Source organism: Vanessa atalanta, chromosome 26, assembly GCF_905147765.1.
Source record: "Vanessa atalanta chromosome 26, ilVanAtal1.2, whole genome shotgun sequence".
In the NCBI taxonomy this organism is placed as follows: domain Eukaryota; kingdom Metazoa; phylum Arthropoda; class Insecta; order Lepidoptera; family Nymphalidae; genus Vanessa; species Vanessa atalanta.
The window spans coordinates 3,735,924-3,752,996 of record NC_061896.1 but is presented as its reverse complement, the minus strand read 5'-3'; the positions used below and the strand labels follow the sequence as shown (position 1 = coordinate 3,752,996).

Here is a 17,073-nt window from a genome sequence, read left to right as displayed (position 1 = left end):
GCGTATTTTAAGGGTATAATTATAATATCTGGTCAAGAACGACGTCTGCCTACGGTTTGCTTGTGTTTACGTTAGCTAACTTACCTAATTTATAATATTATTATTAATAGCTGTGAAGTAAAAGTCTATTAAAGTACAACTATTTTTAATATTATTGATCGATTTCACATGCTTTAATTATAATAAATGTAATTAAATAAAATAAAATCTAAAGAATATATGTAACAGCGCTATCTATCGTCAACTTACGCAACTATTTCGTTTCAAATCTCAAGAAGCCGTTCAAAGCGAGCAGAGTTTTTTTAAATAAACACTAGATGGCGTTAAACACGAATATGGACTATATATTAAAGTCGTATTTTGTCGAGTACCTAAAACATATTTTGCATTGCCGGTAGATGGCATTGGCTTGTACATTTTACTGAAACCGATACATCTTTTGATATTTGGGCAGGGTTGGATTAATATGTTGGAGCCTTTAGGCAATGAACGTCCCGGGGCCCTTGTCTTGTACTTTTTTTTAAATCCTTGAAAGATACATATCTACCACAACGCAATTAAATTTTTAAAAAGGCCTTGACTCTATTTATATATCTTGATAAAGTATTGGTCAGTATTTTTTCAGCTAGACATCTCAAAAAAAACATGTTTTTATGGTAGGGCTTTGTGCAAGCCCGTCTAGGTAGCTTATTCTACCGCCAAACAGCAGTAACTAAAGTGTAACCTTATTTTAGAATTATATATAAAATAATAATAAAGTCACACTGCAATATCCAAATACTATCTTACGACTTAATATCACTAAAGCTAATATAGAATTACTAGGTTTTTGTAAAATCTGCGAGCTGAACAATAACTTGTTTGTTAAATTCAAACACGCACGAAGTCACGGGCACAGCTAGTTTTAAATATTCGTAGTCGTAAACAACGCAATAACTTACAAATTATGGGAGTTCCTTCCCTCAGAAATCATCAAATCATCATTCGCATTATTAATTTATTATTATTATTTGCGTGGGGATAAATGTAGATCTTGAACAATGTAACCGTCCATACATATATAAAATTGTTTACAATTGTTTTGTACTTTAAAGTTATTGTAGGATAAAATATTAGATATACTAGCTGTGCCCGAGGCTTCGTGCGCGTTTAAATTTAACAAAAAAGTTATGTTTGTTACTCCTTATTACATCAGTTTTCTGCCCGTGAAAGTTCCGTCAAAATCGGTCCCGTCGTTCCAGAGATTCGCCAGAACAAACAGACAGACCGACACAAATATAAAAACAAAATATTTTATTTTGATTTATGTACCGTGTTACTAAATTCATATAAATTTAGTAAAGAGCGATTATTTAAATATTACAAACAGACACTCCAGTTTTATTATAAGTAGTGTATAAGATTTTATAAATTTTTTAAAATGTCTGGTCGAATAAATTATATTATGATAAGATTTTTGATTTTGATATCATTTAAATCTAATATTGGTGAGTCATAGCGTCGCGAACAATGAGATCTCAGTGTTTTGTTTTTAGTAAAGGTGACTCACATAAAATATATGAATAAGACTTGTTATTCTGTTAACAGATTAAATTAAAGATCATAAATCTGAGATAGTATCCATTGCTTTTCATATAGGACGAATAAATTTTAAATTGTATGTGATTATTACATGTACATTAATATTATTATTGATGAAAAAGTGTCGCAACTAATTTAGTAGATTCCGTGGTAAAAATAATATTTTTCTTTCCGAATACTGTATACTAGTTCTGTACGTTATGATAATTGGAATGCCAAAATTATTAAAACAGTTATCGAACCCGTGAAACTGTACTAGTTTCACGGGTTCGGTAACTGTTTACCACTAATGAAACAAAAAAAGTTAATAACCTTTTAAACATCGATAAATATATTGTTTAAAGATCAAGCACGAATGAAACACTTAATTTGTACGAATGTCATTAGGTAACTTTAATTGAATAGGTTTTCTTACTGAACAAGATTTCGACCTTAATTCGCTACAGATACGGAGTAAATATTCGTGTTTCAAATTTCCGTAACACGTCTCCGCAGTGTTAATCTTAAGAATTCCTTTTTCAAATTCCGAAACATAAATTAATAGTACTTAAGAGATATCATAGATTAAGAATCTTCACACTTTCAGAGCGAGTAAGTTTTGAAATAATTTTTCTTCGTCATAGAACATGCATCAATTATATTCACTGTTGGGCTAATGCTTGGAACTAATACTCATTGTTCCAACGGGCTTGCTAAAATACACATGAAAACAATAATACATAATACACATGGAAGATTTTTATAAATATATAAACGATATACCACTTATCAAGAGATCGACGTAACTATCGGTCCTATTGACTTGAAATTTAGCATACATACCTAAACGTAGACGCTCATTAAAAAAAAAAGATTTTTGGAAATTTTAACTTCATTACCCGTACAAAGTCGGGACGGATATCATGTTTCATAAATTTCCGTGTCGTATCCAATTATCAATTTTTTTTTTCGATAATTTACAAAGTTTTATTAATTTTCATCCTATATAATCATACCTAGACCTAGAAAATGCTTTAAATATGTATATATTCGTAGAACCTACTTATAACTTTAAGTAAATATTTAATAACATAAGTTGTGTTCTTAATCCGACTTAGATAAGCCTCTTGGACTCGTTGAAGATTTCACGAAAAAACAACGAATCTAAGGTAATTTACTTTACAAAGTTAAGAGTGTTATAAATAAAAGTATAATTTTTAAACTTAAGATTTTTTTTTTATAATTTAAGTTAGCGGACGCGCGAACTCCTGATAGTGACGCTGTTAATAAATAAGAACCTTATATCCTTACTTAACCAATGCGTCACTAACTATAGGAACTAAGATGTGCCTTGTGCCTGTAGTTACACTGGCTCACTCACCCTTCAAACGGATACAATAATACTAAGTATTGCTGTTGTTACACTATAAACCACTCCTATCGAGCTGTGTATTACTCTACAGACAATATTATCAAGCAAAAACGATATTTCTTATAAAGACCTAACCTTATATGTCTTAAAGTAAAAATTTGTATAGAAATTATTTTTTAATGTTAGAAAAATGGCAATCAGTATTTAAATATTTGTTTAAATTAACAGCTTGCAGGTATCCCAATGGATACCTGCAAGCTGTTAATTGCTGCTCCAGGTTTATCCCACCACGCTGCTTAAATGCCGATTGGTGGATACACTTGTGGCAGAATGTATTGAAATTAGATACATGCACGTTTTCTCACGTGTTCCTTCAGTGCGAAGCACGAGGTGAAGTATAAACATAAATTAAGCACATGGAAATTCATTAGTGCTTGCCTGGGTTTGAACCTGCAATGATCTGTTAAAATGCACGCGTTCTAACACCTCTATCTCAGCCATTTGTTTACGCTTAAGTTAAAACTGTTGTTGTTGTTAAAGTGATTTTGAAAATCCAACAACTAAGAGGATTAAATTTAGGATCAAAGTTTGCCTAGAGCTTCCTTTAAAGTTAAAGACGTAATAGGTATACATATCAAGAAGAGGCTTTAACAAATTTCCGGTTTTGAAAATGAAGTAGACATAATTAATATTTTAATTAAGTATTTAAGTTTTGTTTATAAGTCATCTAGTACGCGCCGGTAAAGAATAACATGATTACGTTTATACCCAGTTATCCACTAACCAGCACTAGCTCTGCGTGGAGGAACAGGCTCTAAGCCTTTTCATTGGAGCCCTGATACTCTCTTTCTGAGAGATTTATAGTGGTGATATATGTAATTATGGGAAATAGAAGTTCCTCACTGCCCATAGACATACACTGTAAGAAATATTGATGTATCACCAACAATGGGTACTATGTTGTTATATCTTGGTTTGGTATGTATCTACTAAGTGGAAAGTACCCACCCAGGCTTACACAAACCCCTACCACCAAGATATATGATATATAGATCTTTAAGATTACACAACGGAGTCGAATGGGGTTTTTTTTTTTTAAATAGATAGATTGATTCAAGAGGAAGGTATATGTATAATACATGTCCAATATAGTGGAGAAACGCTGATAATTTTAGATGTTTCCAAAATTCTGAAATGTTAAAATAATGTACAATATTATTTAAATAAGTCTTCAAAAAAGTCCGTAATGGTATATGTCTATCTCTTAGGGATAACCCACAATAACAATTTTTTATCCTTTAATTTTTACGAGAAATAATGTCTTATATTTTCGAAACGATTTTAAGCAATAAAGCATTAATCCTTATCCAATTAAGTACCTTAAAGACATTGTGCATTTAATATAGATCAGTATAGCCCTTTTACTATGATAATGACTGAGAACGTTGCACGATATTCTGTTGTATATTTAATATCAGCATTGCACCCGTGCGAAGCCGGGGCGGGTCGCTAGAATATTATAAATACTACATTTAATGTCGAGTGCTACTGCTAGTTTTATACAAGCGAAAAACAATCAACAGACAATACCGGATATAGTTCTCCGATCTCCTATCTTTGTTCGAGACGTCACGTCCACTGACGACTATTATCCCTTCTTAATTGAAATCTGTGGAACTCATTTGCAATGTTTAAATACATCATATTATTTTCAAGGACTGACATTTGCTCACTGCTCGACTAAGGCCTGCTCAATATTTGGATTTTTTTGTGAGAAAATCATCTCACACATTCAATTTTCCTAACAAAGTTTTCCTTGGCATTCGAATAAAATTAAAAATAAATAAATCATTATCTTATTTATTTAATCTATTTAAAAAAAAAAAACTTTTATCTATTATTAAATGTTATAAAGTGTAAGTTTGAACGTCTGAACTTGTATTTATAAATCCTACGTACTAAAACCTATCGCCTTATTATATTTAAGGCAATGACTTTTAGGACGTCTAAGGTCACAGACAGCTTTGATTTGAGTCTGTTCATTGCCGCGATAAATCCGATAGAGTGAGGCTCGATATAAAATATTAGTTTTTTTATATATAAATATATCTCTGTCGAAGGAATATATCTCGCGTGGACTCGTAATACGATTACTTCTGTCTGTCGAAATAGTTTTTTTTTTTTTTCATTTCATTGTCATTTCTCAAAATAAAAAAAAAAACATTCAACTTAAATCTGTACAACACTTACGTTATTGATTTGCATATATTTGTTTGTTGTATATAAAAAGGTCAAGTGCGACCAGGTTTTTTAAAGGTTTAGATCTTTCATACGTTTAGTAATGTAATTCCTTTTTTAATTTCAACTTTACACCCCTACCGGGAAAAAGGATCAAGGCGGACAGAAAGATGTACAGACGGACACTGAAGTAATCTTATAGCGGTTCCTTTATTCCTTTAGAAGTACGGAACCCTAAAATTGTCTTAACAGTCATGTCGGTTAAGTGGCTAACTACTGGTCTGGTCATATACCTCAAAGTCCTGAGTTCAAGCCGCGGGTCGTACCAATATAAAAGTATTATTTTTTTCTAGACATAATTTTTAGTATCATCTCTAAATCTGGTACCAATATACACGTGACTCACATAGCACTGCGATGCAATGTCCGTCTTTTTTATATATTTTAAGAAGGCAGACGAACTAACTTATCACTTAATGTTAAGAAGATACATTTGCCCTAATTAACTGGAATTTGGGGAGTATAAGCAACTTGTTACACCAACAATAGAATTAATGATGTCCTGTAAATACATTGGGTAACTCAATAAATAAAGAACTCAATACAAAGTTAAGTTGGTGGTTAATTTCACTTAACCTTGTATTCATTATGCTTTTGAAAATGGAACGGTAACGATAATGACGTCAGATAAAGCAGTACTTCATACAATTTCCAATCGAAATTGATGAAAAAACGTGACTTTACTTAAACACTCCATCCCTTGCAAGGGCTCCCAATTTATTATGGAACTTGAAGTGTATAATTTGATAAAGAAACTTTTTATACAGCATATGTACTATGTTGGCACCTTTTCAAATTAATAGCTCATATCATTTTACGTTTATTTATGTGTTGATTATATGTTTTGCACTTTAATTAGAACTTGTACGGTTGATATCAGACCTTGAGAATGAAACGATCGCCTCTTGGCTATTTCATTTGATATTGAATATTTTTTTATAATAAAATTGTCAAACAAAAGAGACCCGCCGAGTTTCTTTCGCCGGTTCTTCTCAGGTCAGCATATTTTCTTTTCCGAACAGGTGGTAGTGTTTTATTTGATATTCAATAAATAAATGTAATGCTTCTATATTGAATATAATAATTTGATTTGTTTTGATTTGTAATTTATCCCTTGCTTGTGGACGAATAGCTAGTTAGCTAGAAAATTCTGCCAATTCGTAATAGTTTAACGCAGAACACGATGCAAACTGAAATAAGCTTCGTAGGAGTAGTCCAGGAGTTGAAAATTTACGTAATCTTACTTTTTTATGATATAGGTAGGAAGAGCGAGTGGGCACTTGATAGTAGCAGGCGCTGTAGGAAATATTACCCATTCCTCATATCGTCATTGCGCCACTAACCTTGGGAACTAAGATGTTATGTCCCTTGTGCCTAGTAACACTGGCTCAGTCACCCTACAAATCTAAACACAACAGTACTGAGTACGGCTGATGGCGGTAGAATATCTAATGTGTTGTTGGTACTTACCCGGACGGGCTTGAACAAAGCCCTACCACCGAGAATCCTACTTTTATTGAGTCAAAACGCAATAAGTTTTCTAGAAAATTGAAATAAATACCAACGAAATGACATTAAATTATTTTTTTACATTAGCAGCCTGTAAATTTCTCACTGCTGGGCTAAGGCCTCCTCTCCCTTGAGGAAAAATTTTGGAGCATATTCCATCACGCTGCTCCAATGCGGGTTGGTGGAATATACATATGACAGAATTTCGTTGTAATTAGACATATGCAGGTTTCCGCACGATGTTTTCCTTCATCGCCGAGCACAAGATGAATTATAAACACAAATTAAGCACATGAAAATTCAGTGGTGTCTGTCTGGGTTTGAACCCGAAATCATCGGTTAAGATGCACGCGTTCTAATCACTGGGCCATCTCGGCTCTCGGCTCAACGAAATGAATACCAACTAATTTACAGAAACCATTTTGGTACGAAGTTAGATAATAATCAACGAAAAACGAATCTAACTAATTTAATATTATATTAAATTGCCGTTCGTCTTCTTTTCTTGAGTAAAAATAAAGATTTGGTCATCTTCAGTAATGAGTTATTTATATTAAAAGGTGAACGGAAGCGGTTATTAATTTAGTCACCAAAATCAAAATCAAAACATAAGTTATTCAAGAAGGCAGAAGTTATTTTCTCTCTCTCTCTCTATCTCTCTCCATCTCTCTCTCTCTATCTCTATCTCTCTCTATCTCTCTCTCAGAAACTCTCAGAAAAGCAGTTTTTCAAGATTTTAATACAAATTTATATTAGTTAAATACAATTATATACAATACTGCTCGAAGTTCAACAAGCATTATCTAATTATGTCAAAATACATTTTTTTTACATTTCTTTGTACGTTGAAAAATAGAACGGTTTCCTTTGATTTGATTCTCAACTGGATTTGTCAGTATTATACTGTCAAATCAAATATGTATTTTATAAAGCTGAACTTTATAATAAAGCGTTTTCGAATCGTTAATATTTAATCACTACCACCGTTTCTCTTTTCAAATAAACAGATTTACTATGCTGTTATTCACAATTATTGTTCAATCGGTCCTGTGATGGAACCCGAGACTAAATCCAGGCGTTTTTTTTTTTCTAAAAAATACTTTTTAGATTTTAATGAATACTAAGATTTATTGATGAAATTAATCTTTTTAAATCTGTCAAATGATAAATTGATAATTGTTTCCGGTATTTTGTATTATATATGCATACCATATCCAATACCAAATACCCAAAAACGTTTTCTGCAAGCGAAAAGGCGTTACAAGTTTAATTTTGTATTAGTGAGTATTTTGGCAGTGATCTTAAAATATATTTTATGAATTTCTCATACAAATCCAATAATTATTTCCTCTTAATTCTACACGTACCTGTTTTCGTGTTCGTTTGATTTTCTTGTGCATCCTTCTCTTCTTTCGTTGACTTAGCGTCTGAACTCGTATTGCAACCCATATTGATAAGTTTTAACTAAATTAATCACTTTTTGTTACACAACACAACACTTCCCTATTACAGACCGTCACTTAGAACTTTAACATACTTGGCGGGACCTTCGCGTACACCTGCAATAAAAAAAAAAACTTTAATAATTTCAGTATCATAATAAAAATAAACGAAGATGTTCGACATATCGGCCGGTCACATCTGTCAAAGAACAGATAGCCGTTGGAAGAAGAAGGTTCTAGAATGGTGACTGCGAATCGGCCTGCCTATTGTAGGACGAACTGTGGCACAGTGGAATGTTGATGCACGGAAGAGCCAAAGATCAACCTTAGCAGCGCGTTTATGTCCAGCAGTGGACTGATAGCCTGATTATGATTAAAAAATCAGGATCACTATTTACGATGTTCTTATTTTGTTTGATTAACCGGACGTTAATTTGACTATGATATGATATATGATATGATATGATAAATTGTTTTTGTATTTATTTTGGTGACATTCCAATTTTATCATTATTAAAGAACAATTTAAACGTTGGGTCCTTTGGGTAACTATTTTTGTAACGATGTTCTTTAACGCAGCTTATAGTAAAGTTAGCTGGCAGAAAACGTTTGGAAAAAGCCAGGCAATCTTTCCCTCGTTTTCTTGTTTATGGTTTTATATATTTAAACGTATTGCTTTAATTCAAACGGGATTTCTAATAAAAAATTTGTCAATGACATTTAATTATCTCAAACGTTGTTTATTTTTTTCTATTATGTTTGTTTGACCTCCAAATCTACATTTAGAAGTGTAGAGACCTTGTGACAACAATGGAGGCTCCTAAATATTTTTCCTAATAGTTTTTTTTTTCAGTCGCTTGTTTTAATAACTTCTTGCAGAATAAATAGATTAATATATTATGTTGATATAGTAAAATACATACATTAACATTAACAGCCTGTACATTTCCCACTGCTGGGCTAAGGGCTCCTCTTTGAGGAGGTTTGAAGCATATTCCACTACGCTGCTTCATTGCGGGTTGGTGGATACAAATTTGGCAGAATTTCGTTGAAATTGGACACATGCAGGTTTCCTCGCGATTTTTTCCTTCACCGCCGATCACGAGATGAATTATAAACACAAATTAAGCACATGAAAATTAAGTGGTTCTTGCCTTGCTTTGAACCCGCAATGAACTGTTAAGATGCACGCGTTCTGGCATAGGCCATGCTACCTAACAGGAATAGCTTTGATAGGCGGTTTTGTAAAATATCCATTTACCATTTTTTATAATCAAATATTAAAATAAAAATTGACTAGTTGTGATTAGAATATTTTTTTAGAACTCCGTAATGTGGAACTCTCCACAAGATCCTGACCCTGGATCCACTAAATCCGCCCCTGGTTACTTCTGTTACCTGACTACGTAGGTTTAACAAGTCCCTTAACGGGTAATAATATAATCCCAAAAAAGGTTCACGCCCGTATAAACAAAACACCTTAGGAACAAAGCAATCACGTCCAGAACATTTTAAATAACAAATAAAAAAAAAAAAAACTTCCCGCTTAGTTATTTACGCTGGATTTGCTTATGTCTGGATTTCTTTCTGTTGGTCGATTTTTAACGGTCAATATATTTTTATTTAGTTACACGTCATTACAATAAATGGTCGCTGAACCTACTTTATCTATAGCACACAAACAGTTACCCCCATTTTAACCCCTCGAGGAATTAAATAAAAATGTAGCCTAACTTAGTAGTAGTAGTAAGTAGTAGTGCCACACTGCATACTTTCGAGTTGCAGCCGAATGGGCCGGCACGCCCGGAGAAGTACCACTCTCTCACTTAAAATCGGCGTGAAGTGGTAGCTATGCTACTGCGTTTCGTCCGGTATGTGAGAGTCCCGGAAGCCCGAACCCCCTCCCCCCCAAATCATAATGGTTGTGCAGAATTTGGTTCTATTACCCCAGGAGGGTACCATCAGCGACTGCGGTGGAGAATCCCTCCCTGGGCATCCATGCTCAGGACGTACACAACCTGAGCAGGGATGCCCAGGCACCATCGACTTTTCCGACTTCGGTCACGTATTGGACGGCTTTAAACTTTGTCAATTAAAAACCTTTCGCTCTAAACTGACTAAGCTGAACAACTCAAACCTTAGCATAACACACATTTGCGTAATAAAAAAGTTTACATTGAGTTTGAAATAGACTGAAAACGTGTATTATTAACAATGTAGTACTATTTATTTCTATGTCATCATTAAATCAGTTTAAAACAAAATATTCTTTATTAACGTAAGCAGCTAAAAGGACTTTTAAATCGTCTTGTTAATACTAAATTTAAAGTAGAGCTACCACCGTTCCGCAAAGTAGATTCTACCGAGAAGAACGGGCAAAAAACTAAGTTTATATGCAAGTTCGTCTGGGTGAGTCCACACTTTTTGTTTTGATTGATTTTTTTTGGAAGTATTCATAAAAAATCTATAGTATTTTTTTCATATTAAAGAAAGAACAGTTACCCCCATTTTAACCCCTCGAGGAATTAAATAAAAATGTAGCCTAACTTAGTAGTAGTAGTAAGTGGTAGTGCCACACTGCATACTTTCGAGTTGCAGCCGAATGGGCCGGCACGCCCGGAGAAGTACAACTCTCTCACTTAAAATCGGCGTGAAGTGGTAGCTATGCTACTGCGTTTCGTCCGGTATGTGAGAGTCCCGGAGGCCCGAACCCCCTCCCCCCCAAATCATAATGGTTGTACAGAATTTGGTTCTATTACCCCAGGAGGGTACCATCAGCGACTGCGGTGGAGAATCCCTCTCTGGGCATCCATGCTCAGGACGTACACAACCTGAGCAGGGATGCCCAGGCTGCCCTCCGAATTCTGAGGGGGGCAATTTTGCGCTCGCCACTGTTCGGGGCAAGCGGAGAAGGCATCATAAGGCAACCCCTACCACCCTCACCGTGGACTTCTGCAACATAAGGGGACTCAACTCCAACTTGAACGCCGTTCACTTTCACCTTGAGACGGCTAAGCGGGCCTTGCTCTTTCTTACCGAGACCCAGATATCCTCTCCTGCCGATACGACTTTTCTCTCTTACCCCGGGTACAAATTGGAACATTCCTTTGTACCACGAGCTGGGGTGTGCGTTTACGTCAGAGATGATATCTGCTCTCGACGCCTCGTCAGCCTTGAAGGGCAGGACCTATCGATTATCTGGCTGCGTGTAGACTGCGACGACCATCCGCGAATCTACGCGTGCCTTTATAGGTCCCATAGCGGTAATGCCGAAACCGACCGACTGGTTGAGCACGTCCAAATGGCTACAGATTCCGTGCTGCAGCAGATCCCATCCGCAGAGATCGTTATTCTTGGCGATTTTAATGCCCACCATGCCGAATGGCTTGGATCGCGCACTACCGATCATGCGGGTCGATCTGTTCTCGACTTCGCTTTAGCATATGATTTGACACAACTAGTCCCCTCGCCAACGCGAATACCAGACGTGGAGGATCATACACCTTCCCTGTTGGACCTTCTGCTGACTTCCCATCCGAATGGCTACCAGGTTATCGTCGAACCCCCTCTGGGCTCGTCGGACCACTGTCTCATCCGAAGTACAGTGCCGGTTGCGCGTTACTCACGACCTCGTTTCGTGGGCTGCCGCCGAGTGTGGCACTACAGGTCAGCAGATTGGGATGGGATGCGGTCCTTCTTTGCATCCTACCAATGGGGGCAGGTTTGTTTCTCGCCGGATGATCCGAGTGTTGTTGCTGACTCTGTTGCCGATGTGGTACTTCAGGGTATGGAACTATTCATTCCGTATTCTGCGGTCCCCATCGGTGGCAAGTCCCAGCCCTGGTTTGGTCGTTTCTGCAAAACGGCTTCACGCAGAAAATGGAAACGCTACCAAGACTGGGCTAACGCATCAGCGTCTCGTGATGTAAATACCAGCGCAATCAGAAAGGAATATAACTCTGCCTCTAGGTCCTTCAAAAACGTGATTGCTAAGGCGAAGACGGAGTACATTGGCAGAATTGGCGAGAGACTGGTGCGCCTCCCTTCAGGAACACGTGCGTTCTGGTCTCTCGCCAAGGCTGTCTTAGGGAATTTCTATCAGCCTTCCTTACCATCTCTGCACAAGGACGGTGAGTCATTGGCCCATACAGCGAAGGAGAAGGCTGATCTTTTAGGCTCTCTCTTCGCAGCGAACTCGACTCTGGATGATGATCACCGGTTCGGAAAAAGGAACACCCTGACCTAAGAAGAACCGGCGAAAGTAACTCAGCGGGTCTTTTTTTTTGTCAAATCAGTTACATACATAATTGTATATGAATAGAAACAGCCAGGAGGCGATCGTTTCATTCCCAAATCTCTTAAAATCACACTGTATAATATATTTATACAAATGTATAATAATATTATAAATGTAAGGGTTACTCAATTTATCAATCCTTTTTCTTGTTTAACATTCGTTGGTAGACTATATAACAGAAAAGGAATAAGCAATGCGCATTTTCTTAGATTTTTTTCCGCCCGATGTTTGCCTATTTGGTTCATATAGTTGGTTTCAAATCCATGAAGTCATTGTCCGTTTCAACAGACGGTTGTATACATATTTTACGTATATTCAATATGCATTCAGAGGGGTCGGTAAGGGCACCAGACAATACGATATTAATCTCTAATTGAGAGCGAAGGGCGCGTTAAATTTTAGGGAGGGTTGTCGGGGTGGTTTGATCGGAGGATGTTATTTGGAAAGGAGTTTGCGTTTCTTTCCTCTAGTTTTATATGACTTTTAACGTAAACATAAATTCAATAATTTAGTATTAATCAAAATGATAATCTAACAACTTTTTCTAACTAGATTCTTACAAGCACGTTTGAATCATAATTTGACCAGATTATTTTAAATGTAGGCAACATTACATGCAATAACTGATAATAAAATGTAATAAGGAAATGTAAATTTCAAGCTGAACTTAAAATTTACATCCACTTTTTCTGAAGAAAGCCGAACCTTAGGATAAACTACCGGTACTGTAAAAAACAACTAAAACTCTAACGGCTTTAGCAAGTTAGTGTACTCAAGTCAAAAAATCACCTCAAAAGTCACATTGGTGAAGAAGGTATATTATTCAATACAAGATTATATAGATGATAAAAAAGCGTGGAGCTAATACTTGTTGACTTCCAAGCAGGATGTATTATATACATAGGTATATAATTGTATTTAACTAACGTGACTTTGTATTTTTAAATGTTGAAAAAGCGTAACTACTGACTTTATTGCCGGTTCTTCTCGGTAGAATCTGCATTCTGAACCGAAAGTGCTTGTAAACGCCTACTCGAGAAAGTATATTTTGATTGATTACTCTCTTATTGATAGTAAAAAATCTACCAACGGTTCGAAAACAAACACCTCGGACTTGAAAAGAACCGACAAAAGAACCTCAGCAATGTATTCAACTTAAACAAGTTAAATCCTATATAAACATATATAAGAAAGATATTCATCAAACAGTGTTTTAACACTAAAAATAAATCGATTACTTTTCAAAAACATATTCAAAGCACAAAAAGGCTAACGATGTTAGACTTCGGTCACGTATTGGACGGCTTTAAACTTTGTCAATTAAAAACCTTTCGCTCTAAACTGACTAAGCTGAACAACTCAAACCTTAGCATAACACACATTTGCGTAATAAAAAAGTTTACATTGAGTTTGAAATAGACTGAAAACGTGTATTATTAACAATGTAGTACTATTTATTTCTATGTCATCATTAAATCAGTTTAAAACAAAATATTCTTTATTAACGTAAGCAGCTAAAAGGACTTTTAAATCGTCTTGTTAATACTAAATTTAAAGTAGAGCTACCACCGTTCCGCAAAGTAGATTCTACCGAGAAGAACGGGCAAAAAACTAAGTTTATATGCAAGTTCGTCTGGGTGAGTCCACACTTTTTGTTTTGATTGATTTTTTTTGGAAGTATTCATAAAAAATCTATAGTATTTTTTTCATATTAAAGAAAGAGCAGAATGATTCAATGTAAAAGACTACAAATAAACGGATAGTAAAGAAGAATACGTGTAGCCATCAATCCACATCCGAGCAGCGTGGTGGAATAAACTCCAAACCTCCTCCTCGATAAAAAGAGACCTTAGTCTACCAGTGGAATAATAACAGTTTGCTACTTACCTAAAGTAAACTTTATATCGATTGCTACAAATTTAGCTCACAATGACCACAAGGTCAAATTAATTTAATTTGAATGAAGTAGTAACAATCTAGCAAAATGTTCTTTTGTTTTACAAAAAGCTAGACACAATTTTTATTACCAGACCCGCCACTGGAATCGATCCCGGGACAATTGGCATCAGTATGTGTATGGCGCAGACATCAGTCTAGACACGTATTAATTTAGTTTTGTTGTGAATCTGTGGTTGCATTTAGATTCGTTCGAATTAACCAAAGTGGAATGACCTCTTGAAGTATAGTGATGAATGTTGAACATCACATTTATTTATTTATACTTATTAATATTATAATATTAAAATGACGATGATGATCTTAGGCACAAAATACGACGTTTTTTTTTATGTCAGAGGTGGCAAATGAGCAGGAGGCTCATCTGATGGAAAGTGACTACCACCGCCCATGGACATCTGCAACACTGGGGGGCTTGCAGGTGCGTTGCCGGCCTTTCAGGAAAGAGTACGCTCTTTTCTTGAAGGTTCCCAAGTCGTATCGGTTCGGAAAAACCGCCGGCGAAAGCTGGTTCCACAGAGTGGTTGTGCGAGGCAGAAAATGTCTTAAAAATTGCGCTGTTGTTGATTTTCGGACATCTAGGTGGTGTGGGTGATATTTGGAGTTTTGACGATATGTCCGAAGGTGAAATTCAGCAGCCGAACGTTATCGAAAGCTGGTAATTTCTTCAAGTTATAACTCACTAATCAATACTAATATTATAAATACGAATTTAAATCTGTCTGTCTGACTGACTCTTTGTTAATCTTCCACAGGCAAACCACTGAACCGAATTTTATGATGTTTGGTAGATTGGAAGGAAAGACATTCTAATTTTTTAGGTAACATCTCACGACCAAACTCAAACCCAAGCAAAGCCGCGGGCAACAACTAGTCAATTAAAAACAATACTATATTATTTTTACTAAATTTTAATATTATACGGGATAAATAAAAAAAAATACTATATCTGTGTTTATAACGTTAATAAGTGCTGGGATAAGACTAGACGAGATCGACGGAGATGGAAGACGACAAAGCTCCTGGGTTTTGTCACCTTGAGAAAAACCCTATCTACGCTAGAATTCGTATTGTATATCTCATTTTTTGCAGGCAACTTTGTTTTCTATCTCTTTGTTTTCTTTAAAAAAGAAATAATATCATAACAAACTAATTGTAGACCATATTTTTTAAATATGTAAGCGCTTCCCTGCGATAGCATAGACCACGAGGGTCCCATTTTAATTTGAAAATATGTAACTAGGAGATTTATCTTATTTGAACATCGCTAAATACGTTGTTCAAACAAGGGGCCTCTGATGTTAATTATGTAAAATTTATTTACCACTAAAAATTATATATTTTTGTTTCGTAAAAATGTGTCTTATTTTGCCTAATAGTAAATAATACTAAACTAATATACAATCAGTACAATATAAAATTATTGTTATAGTTTTATATTACATATTAATTCCCATTTAATAAATAAATAAAGATCTATTCACTTCGTAACCTTTTACCTCAGTTCATCGTTCATTAGTATTGACCGACGCACTTCCTGACAAGATGTCTTAGTGTGCGTATATACAGTAGGCCTTACAAATAAATTTGAATCGCCAATTAATAATATTATATTTGCAACCAGTTCCACTCTTTTGAATTCGTATATTATGTAAATTTAATCCAATTATTCCAAACTAATAAATAAATATATCATTACAAAAGACCGTATTACAAGACGTCTAAGATATTCTTGGCGTCCGTCTGGGGTGTACTTAAAGCCAAATAACTTGTCAACTACGTCTAGGTCATTGAACTTTAAATATATATTCGCCTTTTTTTAGTTTTTTTAGTTCACGCAGAAACTCTAACGTATGGCATGAAATAGTTACGTTGTGATTTCGTACAGAATAAAATGGTCATATCATTTATATATCTATGTTGTATTGAGATATAGCTAGACAAATATATAAAAGATTGACGGGAGTTTTCATACGTAACCTATAAAAAATATACAAAAACTTGTGGATTCAAAAATGTCTATGGGGAAGTCACCGTCAGCATTTACAAAAAATAATAACTTCAGCATATTGGACAAAAAAAATTGTAAAAAAATAAACATTCATAACTAATAAGTCACTTGGTAACAACAACAACTTGTACAGTCCTGTAAATTAACCCACTGCAGGGCTAAGGCCTCCTCTCCATTTGAGGAGAAGGTTAGGAGCATATTCCACCACGCTGCTCCAATGCGGGTTGCGGATTCACATGTGGCAGAATTTCGTTGAAATTAGACACATGCAGGTTTCCTCACGATGTTTACCTTCACCTCCGAGCACGAGATGAATTATAAACACAAATTAAGCACATGAAAATTCAGTGGTGCTTGCCTGGTTTTGAACCCGAAATCATCGGTTAAGATGCACGCCTTCTAACCACTAGGCCATCTCGGCTTGTTGCTTGGTAAGCAATATTTAATTTTTTTAATTATAAGGACCTTGAAACTTTGATGTCCAGTGGGATCACGCAAAGTTAACATTTATTTCAATTCTGCAACATGATTCGAACATGTTTTTATGGACTTACTTAAATAAAGAATATTACGATTTTTAGGATTTATTACAAATATATATTTATTACAAATATCGCTAAAGGCAAAT

General features: G+C 35.2%; 1 protein-coding gene across 1 annotated transcript in view; it reads right to left on the bottom strand.

Moving 5' to 3' along the window:
• LOC125073954 (sperm surface protein Sp17) overlaps nucleotides 1–8,298 on the bottom strand; it is a 184,279-nt gene extending 175,981 nt beyond the window's left edge. Inside the window, exon 1 of the mRNA XM_047685078.1 lies at nucleotides 8,107–8,298. Within this exon, the coding sequence (XP_047541034.1) occupies nucleotides 8,107–8,188 (82 nt within the window). The 5' untranslated portion in view covers nucleotides 8,189–8,298. The remainder of the gene's footprint in view (nucleotides 1–8,106) is intronic.
• Between the last annotated feature and the right edge of the window lie 8,775 nt (nucleotides 8,299–17,073).